The sequence below is a fragment of the Mya arenaria genome, chromosome 2, assembly GCF_026914265.1.
Source record: "Mya arenaria isolate MELC-2E11 chromosome 2, ASM2691426v1".
In the NCBI taxonomy this organism is placed as follows: domain Eukaryota; kingdom Metazoa; phylum Mollusca; class Bivalvia; order Myida; family Myidae; genus Mya; species Mya arenaria.
The window spans coordinates 68,139,915-68,163,842 of NC_069123.1; the positions used below are offsets into that span (position 1 = coordinate 68,139,915).

Sequence of the window (23,928 nt, forward strand, 5' to 3'; positions counted from 1 at the left end):
CAGTTCTTCATAGACTGTGGCCATGACCATTATTCCATGAATCAGTTCTTCATAGACTGTGGCCATGACCATTACTCCATAAATCAGTTCTTCATAGACTGTGGCCATGACCATTACTCAATAAATCAGTTCTTCATAGACTGTGGCCATGACCATTACTCAATAAATCAGTTCTTCATAGACTGAGGCCATGACCATTACTCCATAAATCAGTTCTTCATAGACTGAGGCCATGACCATTACTCCATAAATCAGTTCTTCATAGACTGTGGCCATGACCATTACTCCATAAATCAGTTCTTCATAGACTGTGGCCATGACCATTACACCATAAATCAGTTTCTCATAGACTGTGGCCTGGACCTTGAATGTAACTCAATGAATTATTTCTTAATAGATGATCACCTTGATCTAACTCTAACTCAATGAAAAAGTTCTCAATAGTTTGTCAGTGACTTTCATTGTCACTCCATGAAACAGTGGCCTTGACTGTAAACTCAGTGAAACAGCTCGTCAAAGACTGTCACCTTGACCTGAAATCAATTAAACAGCTCGTCATAGAGGTTCACCTTGACCTGAACTGCCACCCAATGAGACAGCTCTATAAGGAATCATATTAGAATGCAACCTTGACCTTGACTGCCACTCAATGAAGCTGCTGACTGAGACAGTTACTCAATGAGGCCTTCAGAACACTTTGGTAAAGGGTCATGTACAAATGTTACAGTCAAAAGAAATAAACTTGAAAAATTGACCATGGATTTCAGATTCAAAACAACCAATAGATTATATATGTTAATATTTATTAAAAGAATAAAAGTAAGTCATAAATTCATTAAAAATGTATAAAAGATACAATAATGGCAAACAAGGCTTCCTTTTCACAGAAATCAAAAAAAAACATTGCAGACAAATAGGTGTAAGGCAACCAAACAATTGACTGAAATAGGTTAACATATTTGTACATTACCAAGAGTCTATTACATTTTTAGGGTTAAAGATACAACAAGCAAAAACTGTAACATTCTTCCAAAAATATTAATTAAAAATTATAAATTACTACTTTTAAAGCTATAATTGATGAAGAGATACCCCACAGTAAGTTTATTGTTTGTACATGGTTATAACATGTGACAATGTCTGTGTATATTGTTTAAATGCTCCCTTCAAAGCAGTGAGTTTGCAAATGTTGATGGGTCAGTCTGTTAATGGTTGGTTGGTTGTCTGGGTGATAGACCATGTCTTGTCCTCAAATTTACTTGTGAATGGTTTGACATAGGACCATGAAACTCCACCAGTAGGTTACCAATGACCGGTAGGTCTGTCTCTGTAATGGCTAGAGAATGGGTTGACATAGGACTATTGAACTCCGCCAGTTGGCTGCCCTTTACCAATCCATTAACCCTATTGTTGTGGGGTTAGCAGGTCAAAGGTCACAGCAAATGTTGTTTAGGAAACTGTTTGCATATTTACTCAAGAACCACTGGATGAAACACCATAAAACTTGACCCATTGATGGCTGCTATTGCTTTTGAGGTCTGTAGATGTTACATGTACATGTTAAAGTCATGACAAATATTATTTGGCAAACTGTCTGCACTTGAGAACTATTTGAAATAGGTCCAATTCATAGATCATAGGTTGCCCTTGACTTGTTGATGACCCAAATATTTGAAACCAGTTGAAAGGTTAATGTCATTCAACAATCTTAAAGCAAAAAATGACACGATAGTTTAAAAGCTGTTTTTGACATTGAACCATGAAAATTTACTGATATGTTGACCAGTGGATGACCTCTATAATTTTTGGAGTCAGTAGGTCAAATTTCAAGGTCACGGCCAATATGTTCAGAAAACATTTTCGCACCACTCTAGAATCACTTGACCTATGACCTTGAGAAATTTCTGAACCTCCATGTTTTGGGGATAGAGGTCAAGGCATTTGTTCTTAATACACCAAGTCAAACAAAACAGAACTCATGAGGCATAAGGTTCTCAAACTATCATAATTTCAAATGTTAAATGAACAATTATACACTAGGCTGATTGATTAGAAAAATATCCTTATTCTCAATTTCTAATTAATGATTGCACCCCTTCCCTTAGCCATAACGTTTTGCATTAAATGATAGAAAAACTGTCAAAGCAAAATAATGAAAATAGTAATCATAATAAAATATTCCATCTGTAAACAAGGACTTCAGACCAATACAAAGATATATTGCTCTGCAAGTACAAAATGAATTTCATTTATCACACAACCCTCTAGTTATATAAAAGACAACTATTTACAATATATATAAAGCATAGGTTTTATCAGTGTAAAGTTGAAAGCTTAGACCAATAATATCATACTCCCAGACAAAAACAAGACAGGGAGTATATTGAAAACACTGATTCAGCTAGAGTGCATTCTCGTTCACCAGAGTCATGATGCTATGGGTACCACATAGATTTATCATTATCAAACCTCTGATGAATGAGGATGCTACAGTGGAATGTTCAATAACGGTTGTTGAAGTAGGCTGAGTAAGGCACAATAGAAATCAATAATATGAAACATTGAAACAATGTACAATATTAATACATGCTGAGCTTTATGTATGTACATACATGTATATATAAACTTAAGTCCTATAAATAAATTACATGTTATAATAGTAAAGCACTTTGGGTTTAGTGTAGTGACAAAGCTCTGTAGACAAAATCTCATCAGAATATGAACATGAACATTTTAACAGGCGTTCATGAAATATGTATAACACATCAGCAGAAATATAACCCTACTGCCGATTATAAGCAAAAAATAAAGAACATTGTAATATTTTTTACACCAAACTCTATGACTCCGATGTTAGTCATCAGTTTGATAAACTGTCAAATGGTTATAAGTGTTCATTTATAAGTTTATAAGATCATAGAGTAATACAGAACAAAAACTGTAAAAAAATAAGAATGGCTTTGAATGTATAGTGTAATTGGATGCTGTTTAATTACTCAACATCTAATCATTTATGGTCTTATTATATTCTCAAGATTAGTTTACAACATAAAGAAAATGTTCTTCACAACTAGGTCAACCGGCTTAATAAATCAAATACAAATTCAACAGTTAAGATAACACATCAAAATTGTAAAAAAACACCAAAGCAACAAGGTAATTCAATCTTTCAAATCCTGTGAAAAAAATCAAAGATTACCTCACTAAACTCCATTAATAACTATGGACATATCATGCCATTATTTTAACATACATGTCAAACCACAATCTGACACAACCACCACATCACAACTCAGTCTTGTTGGACGTAACTTTCTTGCTACTAGAGGGCAGATCTAGGCATACATCGGTGAGTGTGGAATGGATGGTGTTCGCACACAGCAGCTTCTGTAGGCGTCCCTTACCAGCCTTGTACTCAGCGTAGATACGCTCTTCATCAAACTCTTCCACATAAAGGTTGCACATACGCTTCATTCTGAAGGATTAAATAAAGCTGGGGTTATCATGCCATTATGAAATAACCTTTTATATACTCATTAGTAACTGTTAGTAAAACGAGAACGTGGAAAGTCTCTTAAAACATATGTCTTATTTGCACTCTGAAGCTTGCCCACTTTACATATGGGTTTCTAAAAAAGTACTTTTTTATTGAAAAATATGCTGTATACTTAAATTACCAGTGATATAACTAGTGCGTTTCTAAGTCTCAGGCTAAACAGGCAAAAGTGCATCCAAGAAATAATAGTATGCTCATTGAAATTGAATTTTATTAATAAACAAAAACAACAGTTCATCATATAGATTCATGTTCATAATCTCTTTTCAAATAACATCGCAAGCTTTTTGTTTTGTTTTAAGAGGTATGTATTCCTACAAACTTTACTGCTGTCTTAAACTGCATGCTTACCCCCTTACACATGAAAGGCAAGTCAATTTCTACCGAGACTGCATTTTTTTTTAACTAAGTACCAAACTGAATTTGCAAAGTTTTCCCTGCATAACATTTCTTTATGTTTTAAATTAACAAATAACTTTAATTATAAATTTGCCATTGTCTGTACCTCTCTGGCCACTTGCCTCCTCCTGCCATGATACCTGGACTCTCAGCTGTCTCCAGACCCGGCCCTGACAATCTCTTCACCTTCTTCACTTCCTTCACACCGTAACTGAAAAACACACATATATGGCAGAGTGTAAGCACTTTAATAAATTATAATGATGAACCAGATACCACCCCGATAGCTCAGTGGTTGTGGAAGGACCCAGGTTTAATCCAGGATCGAATCATACTGAATGAGGTTAAAAATTGGTACCAGTAGCTCCCTTGTCATGTTAAAGAACCAAGAGATATCTACGACAAAGAGCTAGGGTGTCCTTCAAGAAGAATACACTTACTTGTCAAGTTTATCCCCTGAGCAGACCTCCTCAACAATGGTATAGATCTCAGATTCAGGAATAACCTTCAAAGACTTTCTCCTGCCATGAAAATCATCAAAACCCTTTGACAGCTGCAAATACAAAAGTAGATCTACATGCAATTATTTGTTTCTATTTTGATTTCTCCTGTTAACAAATACTAAAAGTACATATGAACACACTCATTGATGTTTTATTTCTATTATATCATATGTTGTAGGTTTTAAAAGTACTGTATGGTGAAGTGATTAGTATGGTTTGGTCATTTAACACTGTCTCTCAACAGCATGTATTTCAGTCTAACAAACATTGTGTTTTCAGTGCATGCAGATCAAACAAGATTTTGAAGTTTTCATCATTTTTGCCCTGAACAACATCCTGTAGCAGCAGACTCTACATATTAACACCACAGGAAGAAAACTGGTGAAGGGTGAATGTGGTCCTATATGAATATGTACACCTTGGATTCTCAAGCTTGTAGTTGATGACTTTATTTGGTTTAAAGTGCTGAAAAGGGATTTTGGGGAATCCCCCCAAAAATAAAATTTCTAGTGTGAAATGGTGCATTTAAGTGTGCATATTTTATTACTAATTTTCACCTCCCCGCTAGTACAACCCACAGGGGTCTGAATCTCATTATATGTACCCATTTAAGAGGCAGTCAATTATTCAGATGCCTGTGGTGCAACCCCTTGATGACATTCTTCAACAACAATTAGAAGTGCTATAAAATCAACATACAGTACCTGATAGACAACTGCAGTACACGCGTCGCATTTCAAGTGTGATGGCATGTGTACACTGTGGGCCTCTTCATCATTTAATGTCGGTGTTTGGAAGCTGATGGTACCTTCTGATGCGTCGTCATTTTGTGTGACCACACTCTGCCCAACTACACCCCACCCACCTCCAAATACCAGGACACAGGCTGTAAACAAGCCGAATGTTGGTCCTGTTCTCATTGTTACACTTGCAGATATTCTGAAAAGGAATTCGTTTTAAGTTGTTAGAATTAAACTTACAATAACATTTCAAATGAATTCACAGTTATAAATAAAACCAAAAGTAATCGGTTTGTTTACATGCAAGCAGATGACGGAAATGACAAATCAGCTACCGACACGTTCACTTCCGTAACTACTCGGTCATCTAAACTCGGTCATCTCCGCCGCTGGAAGAGAAAGAGAGGATCTCAAATCACAGAGGAAGGGTGCGTTGTTTTGACCTACCCTAAAACCAAGTCCCCCACCCCCGCCTCTCCCATTTTTTTTTAAATCCCAGGCTTATAAATAATGGTGGGGGAACTGCTACTAATGATAAATTAAGAAAAATATTGAATTTTTATTCTATTGTCTTGGTAATAAAATAAAAATTCAAAATAATAAATGAATAAGCTATAATTACCATGATAAATGCATAATAACTGTAAATTCTAATTGTACAAGCGTTGCTTACTTGTGAATGTTTTGTGTATCTTCTTGCTCGATATTGTAATAATCATGTCATTGAATATAGTTCATGGCTTTTGAAATTTCTTTTTTTTTGTAATTGTTATTTGACCGTTATTAATTTTGCCACGTGCAGTTTACTCTTTAAATATTATTTAGTGTTGTTAAAAGATAAAAAGTGAGTCGTATGGCAAATCGCTTTCAGTTAACTTTATATTAACGCTTGTCAGTTCAAAAGTTTTGCTTGTTCGTATTCCTTATATAACGCAAATGGCCGAGAATGGACAGAGTGACCAAGGCATAGTGCACGGGCAAACGAGTGTTACGTTATGTTCCGAATTAACGTAAAATGGCAATGTTTTTAAAATGCCAGCGAGGACATTTACGTTGTGCTGTAGACAGAAGTTTGATAGGCAAAGAAAAAAGTTGGACGTCTATTATTGGAGTGTCCTGCTACAGTGCTACAGGCCACTACTGAGAGCTTCTGCGAACTATACGAACTACTAAGATACTTAAAAGCACTATGACATGTAATCTGTAATGCATAAGGCAAGTATGAAAATATTCAACATTCAATTAAGTTAATTGATAACAGTTTGTTTTGTGTGATAACAAGTCAATCCTGGTTATGAAAAGACTTTCGAAATACGTCAGATTTGTTGCATAACTGAAAGTTTAAAAAAATCTCCTCCCCAGGAATAGATATTTTATGAGAAAAAAAACACACACACTAATTTGTCTATCAAATTTCGCTACACTGGATTTCTCCAAAGTTGGCTATGTGTTTTCCATTTAGATGTGGGATCAATAACAAATCCTACTAATAGTTCATGTTCGACGTTTTTCATGTGTTTCACATAAAACTAAGCTAACTTGTAATTAGATATTGATACATTTTTACTACAATAACTTTCTCATGATGCAAATTATTGAATTATCATTTTTTTATAAACAAGACCAATTTTAGCTAATTGCTATAACCAAAGAGCAATATCTCCTAAATAAAATGCGCACATTGAACATGTTGAAGAATTGTTAAGGTATATACGTCTGGCATTAATAGTTATTGAGTAATTCCCCTTTTTGGAATATAAAAATCCTAACAAGATAAATTCAAACTTTTTTAAATATCGTCACAGACCCAGGACTGAGGGAGTACTTACCATCGTATAGCAAATGATTTATCAATTCTTCAACGTCATAAAATAAGAGAAATGAATAGTAGATGCCTACAGGTTACTTTAAAATGGTAAATTGGTGACATACAATACAAATACGTCGAAGGATGAGTCTGGTATTGAATCAAGGGTGAAAAAGCGCGCCAGTCCGTCCCACACATGATGCCTCTGTCCACATTGATAATAATTTATCTTCAGCTCTATATGCTGCGCTTTCTAAGGATGATGGTCAAAGCCAAACAATTAAATACACTCTGCTGGATTGTTGATGATTTAAATTCTAAGCTTTGTAAGTTTGATATATTAAGTTTTATCTCTGGATATGACGAGGCATGCCTCAAAGAAACTTGGGATACGGACGATTGTAATGAATGTAAAAATAAATTTCAAGAACATGAGGTGTTCTCTTGTTTAGCTAAAGAATCTTTTTAAGAGGGCGATGGATAGGCTGTGGTATGAGTTTTGGTTTTGAGTGATGGTGTCATTATATAAATCGCTGTTTAATTGCGTAAGAGATGTATTGCTAATATAGAAGTGTACTTGCCTCCTGAAAACTCTTCTTTTTATGTTAATAGTAACTACTCATGTTTGCTAAGACTTGAAGATTTGACTGCAGGCAAGTATTTAACATGTTATGAACTGCTACTTTGTGTTGATTTTAATGCAAGGGTTGGGAGCTTGCCCGATAATATATCATTTGTCGAGGTACCAACGCTACATGAAGTCAGGGATATTCTGGATGGAAATTATACAAGCACAAGGCAGTCGTTTGGTTCTGTTGTCAACCACTACGAATGACTTTTACTTAACTTTTGCAAGTCAGTTAATTCAAATGGACGACGTCTTAAAGATAATATTGATAGGACTACGACCACTTTACATTTATTAATCAGAACGGATGTATTGTAGTTGATAGCTGTATTGCTACAAAAATGTTGTTTTTTTATTCATGCACCAGTCAATTGTTACCACGCCCAACAGGTTCGGGGAATAGCGGGGACTTTGACTTTCGGTCCAGCCAAGCCCGGGTAAAATCCTCGCCCGGCTGGAACTAACTGCTGGAATAACCTCCGTCAAATGACCCCGCACCCCAGGGACCCTAGGTATGTCTACTCCACGCTATTTTCGGCGCGAAGAAAAAACCGTCGCATTTACCCGGCACTGCGCGGCCACCTGGAAGGTAAAAGCACGGCCCATTTCCCCGGCTATCCCCGGTATACCTCTGGACCGGGGGGCGTGGTTACAATTGACTGGTGCATTACATTTAGCAGGAATTTCCAATGTTATTGATATGGTGAAATGTCCACATTTCCCAACAGATTATCAGAGAGTCAGGCTGGTTTAAGAAAAGATTACTGTACTGCGGATAATGCCTTTGTTTTATATGCTGTTATAGCGAAATACTTAGGCCATTTTTTTAATTGGTTAACGGATTTTTTTGAACGGGTGGTGCGGAAAAAAGAAAGAAAAGGATTTCATACTCATGCTATTTTTTAACAGTCCAATTTTCTCTCCTTCGAATTTCAAATTCATATTAATGTAATCATTATATAAGCATTTTATACACTTCCACCTTAATATAATGTCACATTTTAAGTCAATTTTATTACAAACTTTCAATTTTACTGTCACTTTTTGTTGATGTTTTTTGAAGCACATCCTGACTGCAAGAGTTTTCCTATTTGCAACACTATTTCCACATATCAACCTTACAATGAATATGCTTGTGTCTCCTCATTCCTGGGCACTACTTTTTCTCAAAAGAAAAAGCACAATGTAACAAATTTCTATTAGATGGAATAAGGAAATGTAAATAATAAAAATGACTTTATATTCAGTAATGAATTCTTTTAAGTTAAGATTTTTCTCTGCAGCTTAAACAAAATTTAAGTTACCTCAGATTTTGATTACCTGATTCATATAATTTGTTTAACAATTAATGCCCCCTGGGACAAACACTGGACAATATATTTTATCAATTACTGTGGTGTATATGTGATTTGTTACCATTGATACAGACATCAGCCTTGATGTCAGTTATACCAAAAATATAGTTTAAATGCAGATGGTATGATGACAATGAGAGTTTATTTTTTTGCATGATCTCAGCTCAATTGAGGCCGCCATTTTTAAAACAATTTTTAAAACTGCATCCTTATGTTGCAAAGGAACAGGCAACAGTTTTTACATCATTTCACGTGCGCAAAAACCCCAACTAATTTACTTTTTTTTATATTTAAAAAAAAAAAATACAAAAAAAAACAACATCCAATTTTTTATTTCAATTTTTTTTTTTGAGTTTTCGAAATAATTGGGCGGCGGATCCATTAACCAATTTATTAAAAATAAAAGGCCTTACAAAGAAAGAGGAAGCCCGTTCATGTTGCTTTTATAGATTTCAAAAAAGCATTTGACTTTGTTAACCGTTCATTATTGTATGATGTTCTATGTAAAAACAATATCTCAGGGCGTTTGTTTACGGATAGTTTAAGTCAATATATGCTTCTGTTAAAGGTGATGTTAAGACCAAACAAAGAATTTCAAATATTTTTGATTTTCCAATAGGATTACGTCAAGGTTGAAGTTTTAGTCCAATAGTGTTTGCCATGTCTAGAAATGCATTGCATAGATTGTTCTTAAACAAAAATGTAAGAGGTATACAACTTTTTCCTGATATTACTGAAATATTTTTAATTATAATTCTATACGATATCACATGTATATCTGACACTGGTGTAGGCCTGCAAAGGCAGTTAATATTCTACAGGACATTTGCAATTAATGCAAGCTTGTTGTCAATATAAACAAAACGATATGGTCTTTAGGAATTCTGGGCATTTCTCAAGGCATTGACATTGATTTTATGCAAATAGTATACTAAATGTTATAGAGGATTTGATAATGTTGGTGTACATGTCTGAGCTCTTTATGAAATGGCTGAACATATGACAATTAAGGCAAATCGAGTACTTTTGCATGTTCATTTCAGAATTATTTTTGTACCATATAAGACAGTTTCAAAGTATGTGATGTAAAAAATATGGCAATTATGTTAAATGGCTCAGAGTTATGGGGACTTAAAAATATGGTTTGCATTGATAATGTACATATGTTGCGATGCAAGAGGTTCTTGAATTTTCAACAAAATTCTTGTAATGATGTGGTTCTAGGTGACCTGGGGCGTTTTACTATGTACACATTCATCGAAACGTTGAATTAAATACTGGATTCGTCTTCTTATGCCAAGTACTAGATACCCTTAATTATGTTGTACCATGCTAGTATATTATGATAGGATTGGCTTTTGTAATTGGGTGACTACTGTTAAGAAAAATCTATATGGAAATAGCTTTAGCTACATTTGGGAACGCCAACATGTCGAGGAATAAAGATGAGGAGAGCCAGATAGAAAGTTATCATTATATACTCAACATAAAACAAATAACACAGTTTAACCAATGCTTATGTTTTAGATGAAGTTAAATTTCGTAAACGTTTTGTGTCATTTAGATGTTCTATACATAATCTTTCTTTTGAAACTGTTAGACATTATGTGATACACAGAGAAGAACGAACTTTCCGGCCATACTGCGAATTTTATATTGAAGATGAAATCCATTTTTGTTGATATGTCCTTTTTATAATTATTTGTTTATATTGCAAAATACTATCGAGAATACCCTACTATGGATAAATCTTATTCTTAAATGTATATTACAAATGCTTTGATTATACCTAACGTAGCTATGTTGATATATTTAATTACGCATTCGAAGAAAGAATATATTTTATGTACGTTTAGTTTTGAAATCATTACATGTCATTGTTGCTATCTATCACGTTTGTTTAAATTATATTTTCTTAAAGTTTAACTATGAAAGAAATTATTTTCCATTGCTAAACACTACGAGATCAATATGTTTAAACATGGTTCGATGGAATCTGCCATTTTACATATTGTTCTATACTCCCAGCTCCTCCATCGTACTTCTGTCCATGTACCATTAAGATAGTATTTGTTTTACATACAGGGCATATCACACATAATCGAAAGTGACTTCTTATTGTTACATGCTTTTTATTCTTTTCTTTTTATATAATGACAGTGAATCAAAGAACGGTTTCCTCATCTAAAACCATTGGCTGATTTCCATCTGTTTGTTTTGTGACTTGATGTCCACATTTCAAGCATTTGCAAGAAAGCCTCAAGACAGCTTAATGTTTTAAAGCGAATAGGTCATAACCTTTGTAAACTAGGAAAATTAAACATATATTACTCATTTATCCTATCAAGTTTCAATTTCTGTCCAATTACTTGTCATTTTTGTGGCGAGGTGCATACTAAGAAGCTTGAAAAAGTACAAGAACGAGCCCTCAGATTCATATACAATGATTACACATCTGATTACCCAACACTTTTATCTAAATCAATGTTGCCAACTCTCAAGCTTAGAAGGTTAAGGTCCATTGCTATAGAAACCCATAAAATTATCCACAAGCAGGGTCCAATGTATCTACATGACTTAGTGGTTATAAAAGAACATTCCTTTAACTTTAGATATAAGATGATGGTTGCTATCCCAACTGTAAGAACTACAACATATGGGTGCAATTCTTTCCGCTCCGGTGCCCCTAAACTTTGGAATTCGCTTCCACAACATTTTAGGGAAGAAACTAATTTTAATCATTTCAAGAGTTTAGTCCGGGCATGGAGCGGAGATAACTGCAAATGCTCATTTTGCATATAAGAATGCTGTCATATAACATGCTGTAAAATGTCTTAATCAAAGATATGTTGGATGGGACCTCGCGAGCTTAGACTGCCTAGGCAGCTGATCTCTTTCAATGTGTCTTCGTCTTTGATTTAAATCATGTTTATTAATTGTGACTTCTTTTGTTTTATTTCCCATGCTAAATGCATTGTCGTATTACCTTGTGATTCGTATTTTCGATTAACTTATGCTATAAATTATGCTAATCTACCTACATTCTATATATAGTCTAATGTCTTTCAACTGCCAAATATGTTTATGTGATTTTACTATAAGAATTATTTATTTGTTTCAAGTGTACATACTGAATATTATTATTTGCATGAACTGATGTGTGTGATATATTAGTTCCATAAATTATGCTATTTATTTATTATGTCGGTCAAAAGCTATTCATAGCTTATGTTAAACTGTTGATGATAGTACCCGACAATAAATAAATATTGACTTGACTTGACTTGACTTGACTTGACAATTGGATGTCCGCTTAGCGTTTCCGTAATTTATATATTTGAAACAAGCACAACGGCGATTTTCTTAACGTATCATTCATAAGGTAAGATGATTTTTTTTCTGACCATGGCATCTTCTAAAAACATAATCCTTCTGATCAAATACACCATGGGCACATTATAAGTGTATGGCAAAGGCACACATGTGCTCCGGGCAATTGCGGCAAAATCCTTTCTTTGGGCTTTCTGGCTTTTTGGTGTCGCATCATTAGAACAGCAGACATCTGCATCCGATAGCAATACATCGGAACTCTCTACGTAAGAATCCGATGTACTAGAATGGCCCAAAATAACAACCGAGTCGTTGAGAAGGTCCGTCAACAACCATCGAATGTCATCCGTTTCGCTGTCAATACTGGTCACAGTCTTGATCGTGAATAATTTGAACACTCATGATTAAGTTACTCATGAGTGTGTGTGTGTTGTGTGTGTGTGTGGTGGGGGGGGGGGTGGTAATTGCGGATCATGGACATTAAGGACCAGACATAACGGTCCATATTTGGGGACATTATGGACCATGATTTACAACTTTACTTACAGTTTGTCCAGACCCTTATCTTGTATAAACAGAAATGATATACACATATGTAACTTTCTGTATGTTTTCCAGTTTTTCGTAGTAAATGGTATACTTCTACTATGGCGTCACTATAAATAATATTCCATTGAAGGAATTAGTGATGTTAAACCAATAAAGTCTATAGGGCACAAACTTTCATCATGAAATTAGACGCTTGATTTGGAATAACCGATCGAGCAGCAAGCGCCTAAGTGACGTTCTGCATAATTAACCGGTGGAGTGTTAGGAGAAGAAAATTTCTTATTGTCTATAAGATCCTGACAACTTGAACCCAAAAATAACTTGAATATAAAGTACTTTTATTCTAGTTTTGCATGCCATTTAATTCGACGACAATGGTTTCTCTCATATGCCGTTTAATGGATTAACAAATCCCGAAGTGTTTCACAATTTTGCCGCCATCTTGTTTATTTTCATTCTTTTCTTGTACATTTTTTTCTATGTCAGCGATACCCCTCTTACGGGGTTAAGCCTGCAGACATTGGGCGAATTGCTAGTAAACACGTAAAAGTGACCGTTTCCGAAAAGGGTCAAGCCACCCCAGAGCGAGATCGCCAGCGAACGGTCACTGTCAAAAGTGTTCAAAACAGCATGAATCATGTAAATGGGAAACAAGAAGAGGCTATGGAAATATCTAGAGATGGTATATCTCTTATAATGCTAGCTTTTTTAACATGTTAGCTTTTGTTTTCTTGCATTTGCATTTGTTTGCTCACGCATTCTTTTTCCATTAAGTCATTTATGATAGACAAAATGACTTTTGTTGTTGATTATATTTCCAACTGTGTATATTGCGATATTACTTTTTTATTTTGATGTTGGGATTTTTCTTTGAAAAAAAAATGAATAATGAAGTGTATCTACCTAATTGTAAACACAGCGTATTTAAAAATGTTTATAATAGTCCAATCCAATTGATGCAACACTAATTTGCTTACATAACATATGCAAATCTTTATAAATGCACTAACACAAACAGATATATTGTGATTATCTGCTTAATGGTTTGTATTAGATATTCATTTTTAGACTGGCCCATCTGGTACTAGGCCAATCATTGATAAAACATGTGAAGGCAGTGTCTGACATGTACTGTATGTTAAGTTGATTGGCAGCATTTCCTTAAAGTCTCATTAATTTAGTGATGTAAACTTATTTATTTGTATGCATAACCAAATGACTTCTGTTAACCTTTTGGACACTTTAAACCTCTGGGTGTTAAAAGAAAATCATGCCAAGCAATAATATAAGTATTCAGGCTTGTTCAAACAAAATACTAATTTTGATGAATGCATTGTATCACAATTACAAAATGCATCAAAAGCAAATCTAAATTTAGTGTGCATAACATCATTATGAAATTTGCATATCACGCCTTCCTAATTGCCAATGATTTTTTTTTCTAACTAAAAAGTTTTTGGTTTAAATATTTCCCTGTAATGTACATGAAAACACTTTTTTCCATTGATGTTCTCTATGACATCGAAATTGCAGAAGAAAGATAGAGTTATAGTATAATTTTTTTGTTTGTTTAAGTGGAATGCTGCTGGTAACGTCCAAAAAAAAATTAGAAACACAACACCTTTACCATTAGACCAGGAAGACTTTCATACTTCTACATTGATATTTTAACATATTGTTTATAAATTGATAACATCATGTGACAACAAAGCTGTTGACGCTAATTATTATGAAATTTGTGGTCTTCCAAATCGATATTTGAGAAAAAAGCAACATCTGCTTAAGGGTTTCAGATTTTAGTATCTTAGTTTTAACACTCCTAATGATTTGCCACACTTTATTTTGTCATACTCAAAAAACGCATTTTACAAAAACATGAGCCGAGTATCTATCTGCGATTTTTCACTAAACAACATTGATGCCATGCTTCGCCCACTTATCTGCCTTATAACAACAAAGTTAGTGTACCAGTTTGGAATTTCGCTGGTATTTCCCATACATTTCTTTTTATAAAGCATCATGTGGACCTTGGGTATTTATCAGTATTATATGAGACTCTATCACTGTTGTATATTCAATTTTGTTATTGCCTTTCATTATTTAATCCTAGCGGTACTGAGGCTTTAAGTGATTTGAAAGAGGTCCCTTAAAACTATCAAGCTTGGTTTCGTATACTCTGTGTTATTTTCTATTTTAAGGTGGAATGTGACTATGATTTTTTTTCGAGTTTCTGTGTGAAAATTAGTATACGAATAGAAGAGCATATGCCCAGTTAGGGACTGTTTTTACTTTTTCAATATTCGGAACAGTTTTGAATCTACGAGTCTTCAAAATATGCCACTGACGTCAATTTTGAGACGTCTGTCATATTTTTGCGTTCCAGCTAGAAATAACCGATAGTTTCATCAATTCTTCATTTACAGCTATGAAATTTCAACGTCAAGTGCGTCTTGTGAAAACGTTCACGCTCATATATTTTTCTTTCTCTTGTTGAACGTTATTGTTTTTAAATTCGTCTATAACGTCATTTTTCGCGGGAAAAACGGCGCCGTGTTTCGCTGAAAAAAGTGCGCCTTTCTTTAATTCTTGAAAAAACTGCTCGTTTAATTTTTGATTTTTTTAAATACATGTATTCAATGTTTTATTGCAAATCGCCTGATATCAAGAAAAGGGTACGTCACCGACTTCGTTTTTGCGCAGTATCAAATAATCTAATCCCTATACCTGTTTCCTTTTTTCAATTCGTAGTGTATTTAAACGTTTAGCATGACGTTAATCGATTTGTTTTTGTTTATTAAATGGAAAGGTTAGAAATCTTAGAGTGTCTGATCAGTTTTATGTTAGTGATATTTGTTATTGTTGTTGTACATTACTAATTCCACACAAGACGGGCGCTGAATAACCAGCTTAATAAATCAATGACATAAATCTGGCGGCAATTTTAATGAGAGGCTTTCTTGATCATTAAGCAATCTCATTTGCCGAATTATAATATTTTGATAATACACATCAATAATTGTTCCAGTCACTATGCTATGAACTGCGACTAGATTAGTGCTTTGTTTTATATATATACATCTACAATAATAACACAACAATAAACGGTTCTACTACTTTATTAGTTACCAATTTCTTTTATAAGTTTCAGAAAAGATCTGCAGTTATAAGGCTCTAAACTAAGCAAAAGCATAGTAAAACCAGTGTGTGACACTCATTTCATGCACAAAATATAACTAACAAACCAAAAAAATGGTAATCGACAGAAATCTGCATTGTAATAAGCACAAACGGATCCCGGCAGTAGAGGGTTGCAGCCCCCCCCCCCCCCCCCCTAAAATCATCCAAATTTTTCTTCTGTATGTCACTATCGGAGAGAAATGTAATAGTATACAGATCTATAAAATACGCAAATACGCGACTATAGAGTTCAGTGTTTTGAATCTAATCTCAATGTAGTCAATCGGTTATCGTTGTATAAAAACATATACAATTAATAAATTTCACTAATAGGGGTAACCATATTATTGACTAAGTTTGGTAGTGAATATAACTCTTGAACATTTTCAACGAGGGTCATTTGTTAGGCAACGGTTTGGGGAGGAGTGGGGGATGGTCAGTTCTTGACGATAAAAAAATGATCATTTTTTGAACAGAAAGAAAATGAGTCATGTGGTCAATATATAACGGGTAAAAATTAAATGATACATCGGCATTAATTTAAAACACACTAAAATTTTAAAGTGAAAGTCTTATTCAAAATCAATATTCCACATGTATAACAAACAATTATTTTGACTGATAAACCCTTACTTCTTACTAAATAATAAACTCATACAAAATATTATTCACTGACTACAATATTGTAACTGTTTATTTAATAGTAGAAAGCGCAAAAATGATTCATTTTTTTTGGTGAATGCTAAAGGATTTACTATGGTCTCATATTTCTTTCAAATTAAACTCGGTATTCTTCATAAGAACCATTGTTTTCGATATGTATTTATTCTTAAAGGCATATTAAAACAATAGTATTAGTTGTGGTAAATCGTATTTTTGTTTAATACTTGCGTTTGCACTGATTGTAAATGATCACATTGAATTGTTTCTATTATCTCATCTTATTAAGGGTTGTTATTAAGGGTTGTTAAAGTTCACACAAATGCACTCACATGAACGCACGTATACGCCCACATACTCGTACATGCACGCACGCCTATACACACGAACACGCACATACACACACACACACACGCTATGATAAAATATATTTTCCAAATGGCTCAAAGAATGATCTTAAAGTTAATGTTTTTAGTGCAGTAAAATGTTTAATTTTGTTAATCAATGCATTGTTTGTTTTAATCCATAACGAGTTAGTTTGTTTTCCTGACTTTACCACGTAATCAAAGCTTCTCGTGCAACCAAGCAACTTCATGAGACAACTTTCGGCGATGCATTCAATGCCCATAATACAGAAGCCAACATAGCTACCTTATCCCGCACTCAATATCCCTGCCGTGCGTACAATGGCTGTGCGTGCGTGCATATGTGCGTGCGTGCGAGTATGTGTGCATGAGCGAGCGTGTGTGCATACATGCCTGCGTGTGAGAGCGTACATGTGCGTGAGAGCGTGCATGTGCGTGTGTATGGGTGTGCGTATGATCGTTTGTGTGTGTGTGTATGTGTATGCATGCATGCATATGTGCACGCTGGTGTGTGTGCGTGCATGTGTGTGTGTGTGTGCACGCGTGCTTGAGTGTGGGATGGTGTGTGGGGTGCGATTTGACGCGTGCTTGCGTACGTGACTTTATTGTACGTTTTGTGCGTGTGTTTGTATGTAAGCTATAACAACCCTTAACAAAATGAGCTTAAAGTAACTATTTAATGATGCACACTTACTCTCCCACCTTAGCTCAACTCAATATCTTAATTTTCCCCATGGCTGGACATAATGACAATATATCCAAACATTGATAGACATAGAACATAAATAATATTATATACATAATAGTACAGTTTAAAATTATAGCAAATTGGTGTCAAAATATTTATATAGGTAGGATATAGCTATATATAAGTATAAATAAAAAGCTTATATTCTACACGCAAATAAAATAAGTCTATTTATCTTCCACGATAGTAAGGTCGTATGTGAAATACCAAGTTGATATGAAAGAAATGAGCATAAAACATGGTATTTTTGTGTCGCCTGAAAAGACGACATATAGGGGTTACTTTTGTCAGCGTCGGCGGCGGCGTCCGCGTCCCATTTTCGCTTGTCCGGGGTATATCTCCTAAACTATTAGTGGTATCAACTTGAAACTTCATATGTACATAGATCTAATTGAGGGCAAGTGCAGTGCACAAGAACTGTTACTCTTGCTTCCATATTTTTAGAGTTATTGCCCTTTGTTATTTTTCATGCTTAAAGTTTTGTCCGGGGCATATCTTGTAGAATATAAGAGTTATCAACTTGAAACTTCATATGTAGATAGATCTCATGGAGGGCAAGTGCAGTGCACAATAACAGTAACTCTTGCTTTCTTAGTTTTAAAATTATTGCCCTTTGTTAGTTTTCATGCTTAAAGTTTTGTCCGGGGCATATTTTGAAGAATATAAGAGGTATCAACTTGAAACTTCATAGCTAGACAGATCTCATTGAGGGCAAGCGCAGTGCACAATAACAGTAACTCTTGCTTTCTTAGTTTTAAAGTTATTGCCCTTTGTTAATTTTCATGCTTAAAGTTTTGTCCGGGGCATATCTTGAAGAATATAAGAGGTATCAACTTGAAACTTCATAGCTAGATATATCTCATTGAGGGCAAGTGCAGTGCACAATAACAGTAACTCTTGCTTTCTTAGTTTTAAAGTTATTGCCCTTTGTTAATTTTCATGCTTAAAGTTTTGTCCGGGGCATATCTTGAAGAATATAAGAGGTATCAACTTGAAACTTCATAGCTAGATAGATATCATTGAGGGCAAGTGCAGTGCACAAGAACCGTTACTCTTGCTGCCATATTTTTAGACTTATTGCCCTTTGTTAATTTTCTTGCTTAGGTTTTGTCCGTGGCATATCTCGTAAACTATAGGAGGTTTCAACCTGAAACTTATTCCATAGGTATATCTGATTGAGGGTTCAAATGCCACCTACACTTGAAAGTTAAATGGCAACACATCATTGTCTATAAATGAATAAAATGCCAATCTAACAGCTATAATGTCGACAGTAAATAATTCGTCAGGCGACACCTCCGACTCGCGGAGTTCTAGTTTACATTATGAGATTAGGGTAGACCACAGTAAATATTTTAGCATTCACCAATAATTTAATGTTTTTGCGCATTCTGTTATTAAACACGCGGTTAAAATCTTGTAACCATTAATTAATATTTTCCATAAATGCATAATTGAGTAAGAAGTTAAAGTTTTATTAGACAAAATTGATCTTGTTATACATGTTTATGCATGGATTTTGGATAAGCATGTCACTTTAACTATAGTTCGTTTATAATCAGTGCTTTAATGATTTAATAATGTTAACTATTTGGAATTCAACAGAAGAAAACAATGTTGAATTATCAATTTAACTAAAATTAACAACAACTGTTATATGTTATTGATCAGTGGTTTATTGAAAACTAAGCTCTTATTAGCGTAAATAATAGTTCGATTTACGTCATGCTAAACATTTTATAACAATACGTAATGAAAAATAACAGGTATAGGGGTTAGATTATTTGATATTGCGCAAAAACGAACTCGTAATACATTGAATACATGTATTTAAAAAAATCAAAAATTAAACGAGCAGTTTTTTCAAGAATTAAAGAAAGGCGCACTTTTTCAGCGAAACACGACGCCGTTTTTCCCGCGAAAAATGACGTTAAAGACGAATTTTAAAAAAAATAACGTAAAACAAGAGAACGAAAAATATATGTGCGTGAACGTTTTCACAAGACGCACATGACGTTGAAATTTCTTAGCGGTAAACGAAGAATTGATGAAACTATCGGTTATTGTAGCTGGAACGCAAAAAGATGAGAGACGTCTCAAAATTGACGTCAGTGGTATATTTTGAGGAGTCATAGTTTCAAAACTGTTCCGAATATTGAAAATGTAAAAACAGTTCCTAATCGGGCATATGCTCTTCTATTTGTATTCCAATTTTCAGACAGTAACTCAAAAAAAAATTCATAGTCACGTTCCACCTTAAAGAGTTCTTAGACTTTATATGAAATTACCGGTATCTTTTTGACAATCACAATAAATGGTTGAATCCAAACTGTTAATACCATATTTCATTTTGTATAATCAAGTTAGTTGGCATTGTAAAGTAAGACACATCCAATTGTTACTCTGATTTAAAAAAAATAACATTCTTATTATTTGTATCAAAATTGTAATTCTGGAAACTGAAAATATCCTTGGTAAGAAATTAAGATGTTTTGCTTGTAGCAGTTCATTTACTGCCTGGTTTTCAGTTCAAGCTATGATTTCTTTATTTTACATTGGCAATACATGTTTACACATTCATTTGAGACACTTTAATACTGTAAAGGAAATTATTCACTTTACAACATTTGTTTTTCACTTTTGTAATTAACACTTCGGACAAAAGTAAATATCAGGAAAAGATAAATTGACTTGTTGGCTTTTAGGATTTATTTTATGACATGATGTTTTGCTACTTTGATAAGTTACTTAAGGGTTTAAAGAGACGAATGAATTTGAATAAAGAAACTCAATAGTCAGCATTTAATTTGTTAAGCAAGTCATTTGTATTTTGATTGTTTGTTTCAGAGTCACTAGATAGAAGTAATAACACAATGGCAAACGCTGTGAATGGCGAAGTGGATGAGAACGGTGAGAATCCTGGCCAGCCGGTGGAGGAGGAGATGGAAGAAGGTAAATGGGGAACATATAGCAATATTGAATGATATGTGTACATACATCAGGCCTTGTGGGTGTTAAATCATGTTAAGACAACTGCTAAAAGCAAGCCGCACTTGTTATAATTAAAAATCATTTGGTCAAATCATAGTTGTGAATGCGAAAAGGTTCTAAGTGACATTAAATTAAGAAGAAGATAGAACCTTTTCGCTTTCACCCCTCGATATACTACCAAGCTGCTTTGTTTTACCAATAACACCCTCCACTCACATTTTCTTCTAGTCTAAATTATTTTAATATTGCATTACTTAAAATGTTTACTCCAACCATTGTTAATAATGTTTAAGAAATGTCTGTATTGTATTTCTCCTGGCCATGCCATCAGTAAGGACAGAGGAACAAACTCAACATTCATGATATGATGGAGGTTAGATGTTGGATCATTTAATCTTAATCATCCATACAATATTTTCAGATGACAGTAAAGCAGAGGCCACATTCAGCTTTACTGTGGATAACATCAGCAAGCTCAAAGAATCTGTTCTTAGTCCGAAGTGCATGGTCAGAAACTTACCCTGGTTAGTTTCAATATTGTAATGTCAGTATGTGATTTCTTTCCTTTAATCAAAATCATTTTGCCTATCATCTTTTTTTCTTGGTAATATACATTATTTCTATATCTATTACAGTATTGCTTATTCTGTACCTTAAAATATTGACTGAGAGAGACTGCTTCATATGTAATAAATTGATACGCTTGTTCTCCGATTGTCTATCATGAGGTATTATTTTTTGGGACATTTGATAGTTATTCATAAAAGCACTTCTCTTGCTGTGTAAAAAAGTTGGTATTGATTTTGTAATGATTGCTGATTACATGTGCTTCATAAAACCACTCATTATGTTTAAAGGTGAGATGATGATGTTTATTTTTGCCAAGGAAATTAATTATTCAAGAAATATGACAATAAAGGATGATTGCTTTTTTAATTTAGGAAAATTATGGCGATGCAGAGAATCAACCACAGTGCAGAGAAACACAATCAGAAGAGCTTGGGATTTTTCCTACAGTGCAATGCAGAGTCGGATTCCACGTACGTAGATTTGTAAAACTCAGATGTACCTTAGTTTTGTAGCAACAAAAAGATGATTGTTTAAGTCCCAAACAGTAATATACAGTTACTTTAGTGCATGCAAGTTTCTGTCTTATGAAAGAAATGCTTTATAGTAAATATCAATTGAAACCTTGAAGGATGACAGAATTTTGGCTACTAGTCACGGCCCTGCACAAAATGCTTTCTGGACCTGTTTAAGTTCTTGATTTTATATTGCAGGTTTTGTTTAAAATACTGAAGCCAAGCACTTACATAAGAACATAAGAATTCAGTCTTGTTCATCAAAAAGTCTTCATTCGATGACAGTAGTCAATGAAAGCATATGGCAGTTTAAACATTTTAGACAAGATTATATAAAAGTTCTGACAGTTAAATTGTTGTTAGGTTTCTTTTTTGGTTTGTGCCTGTATATGTAATAATGCAGTGTGAATCTTGTCTGTTAATTTGTTGAAGTGAAGTGATATACTTATAAGGTTTCAATCAGTTATGCAGCAATATAAAAAGTGATTGATGGACAGAAATGATGTCTTACAGATCCTGGTCCTGTAATGCTGCGGCAGAACTGAAGATACTAAACCAAAAACCCAGTGGAGATGACTTTGTCAGAAGTATGTACCATGTACATATCATCTTATAGCTGCCTGTCTATTTAAGCCACTGTGTCTCGTTTAAATAAAGTGTTGACTAAGTGGTTTGTTGACTGAAGAACTGAAAAAAACATTGTAAGAAATATTGACCATACAATTCACACTTACTTTTTGCTATAGCAACAATAAATTATAGGCATGGAATTACTGCTGTCATGTATCAACTTTCTATGTTAATACACTACTGAACATTATAGCTTGTATATTAATTGCATTTAAACATTATTACTTATTACAGAGATCCAGCATTTGTTTTATAGTAAGGAGAATGACTGGGGCTACAGCCATTTTCTGCCATGGAATGTAAGAGTTTTTTAACTATGATATTCAATACATAAATACATTTTTATGCTATACAATAGAGGCATATTAAGCAAGTTTAAAATTAAACACCGACCATTAGGAAAATGCTCTTAAATCAAAAAGAAGAAGTTTTAATGATGTCTGTCGAGTTATTTCAAACTTTCAAAGTCATGTCAAGATTCATAGACCTAAGATAATATGAATACAGCCTTAGTTGCATGAACATATTTTTGAAACACTAATATTAATAAAAGATACGTAAATGGCTTTGTTCCCCTATGTCTCCAGGATCTTCTTGAGCCAGACAAAGGCTACTGTAAGGATGACAAGGTCACGCTGCAGGTTCACGTGATTGCAGATGCTCCACATGGGGTCAGGTACGCGATACTCATTATTTTAGTAGTCCCTAGTCATGGAAGCGACTGTCTTATACCAGGCAGTGCAGAATCAGTGATTTTTTGGGTGCAATTTACTGTCTTCTAAAGGCTGTTTCCCCTTGCAAAATGTCCATTTTTCCCCAAAATTTATATATTTTTTCCCAATTTGATAAATGCAGATTATGTAAATGAACAAAATAGCAATAAATTTCTTAAAAAATAAACAAAATCTTGACAAGACTAACTCTTTCACAGCATAATGTATGCATTTTAAGGTGAAAACATTAATATTTGCCATTATGTTTGCTATTTTGTTCCGATTTTGTATTTTTCCCTATTTCGACTTTTTTTCCAAATTTGCAAGGCACAGGCGGTAAAAATATTTCCAAAAAAAATCACTGCAGAATAAAAAAAAAGTAGCTATCAATGGTTATTTATTGACAAACAATAAAAATCTGCATGAAGTTGTTATTGTGATGCTGGGAAAATCCCCACAATGCTGTAAGGTGTTGAGGAAACATACATGATGTGTAAAGTGAATTGAAAAAACAGTTATAAGAAATTCATAGTTTTGATAGCTGATGTTAAATAAATGATTTGTAATGATAAAAAATTAATAAATGAATGTTTTAAATGTTTTGTTGTGTAATGAAGAGATAAAGAGGATCACATACATACATGTATAACAGCATAGTGTCAAAGTGAAAGGCCAATTTTTGGTCAATTTTTTTC

The 23,928-nt window shown here is 34.0% G+C and overlaps 2 protein-coding genes across 4 annotated transcripts in view; one reads left to right on the top strand and one right to left on the bottom strand.

Moving 5' to 3' along the window:
• Positions 1–792: 792 nt before the first annotated feature.
• On the bottom strand, positions 793–5,569 carry LOC128242257 (marginal zone B- and B1-cell-specific protein-like). Its single transcript, XM_052959352.1, has 5 exons — positions 5,538–5,569; positions 5,163–5,397; positions 4,396–4,508; positions 4,062–4,166; positions 793–3,475 (listed from the first exon to the last, which is right to left on the bottom strand). The coding sequence occupies exons 2-5, from the start codon at positions 5,376–5,378 to the stop codon at positions 3,286–3,288; spliced, it is 624 nt and encodes a 207-aa protein (XP_052815312.1). The 5' UTR covers positions 5,379–5,397; positions 5,538–5,569; the 3' UTR covers positions 793–3,285.
• A 7,506-nt stretch (positions 5,570–13,075) lies between these two features.
• Positions 13,076–23,928, top strand: part of LOC128208125 (ubiquitin carboxyl-terminal hydrolase 7-like) — a 37,390-nt gene continuing 26,537 nt past the window's right edge. Inside the window, exons 1-8 of one of the 3 annotated variants that reach the window (XM_052911495.1) lie at positions 13,076–13,199; positions 13,354–13,549; positions 20,665–20,769; positions 21,230–21,332; positions 21,750–21,848; positions 22,404–22,477; positions 22,755–22,819; positions 23,108–23,196. In XM_052911495.1, the coding sequence (XP_052767455.1) occupies positions 13,498–13,549; positions 20,665–20,769; positions 21,230–21,332; positions 21,750–21,848; positions 22,404–22,477; positions 22,755–22,819; positions 23,108–23,196 (587 nt within the window). In that variant the 5' untranslated portion in view covers positions 13,076–13,199; positions 13,354–13,497. The remainder of the gene's footprint in view (positions 13,200–13,353; positions 13,550–20,664; positions 20,770–21,229; positions 21,333–21,749; positions 21,849–22,403; positions 22,478–22,754; positions 22,820–23,107; positions 23,197–23,928) is intronic. The other 2 variants (XM_052911499.1, XM_052911509.1) reach the window with 2 other exon arrangements.

Bases quoted from the DNA above. Each gene is read 5' to 3' on its own strand.
- LOC128242257 (XM_052959352.1), bottom strand. From the start codon at position 5,378: ATGAGAACAGGACCAACATTCGGCTTGTTTACAGCCTGTGTCCTGGTA. The intron at 4,167-4,395 runs GTAAGTGTATTC...TGTGTTTTTCAG, and splicing joins TCAGGGGATAAACTTGACAA to TTACGGTGTGAAGGAAGTGA. The intron at 3,476-4,061 runs GTACAGACAATG...TTAATCCTTCAG, and splicing joins GGAGGCAAGTGGCCAGAGAG to AATGAAGCGTATGTGCAACC.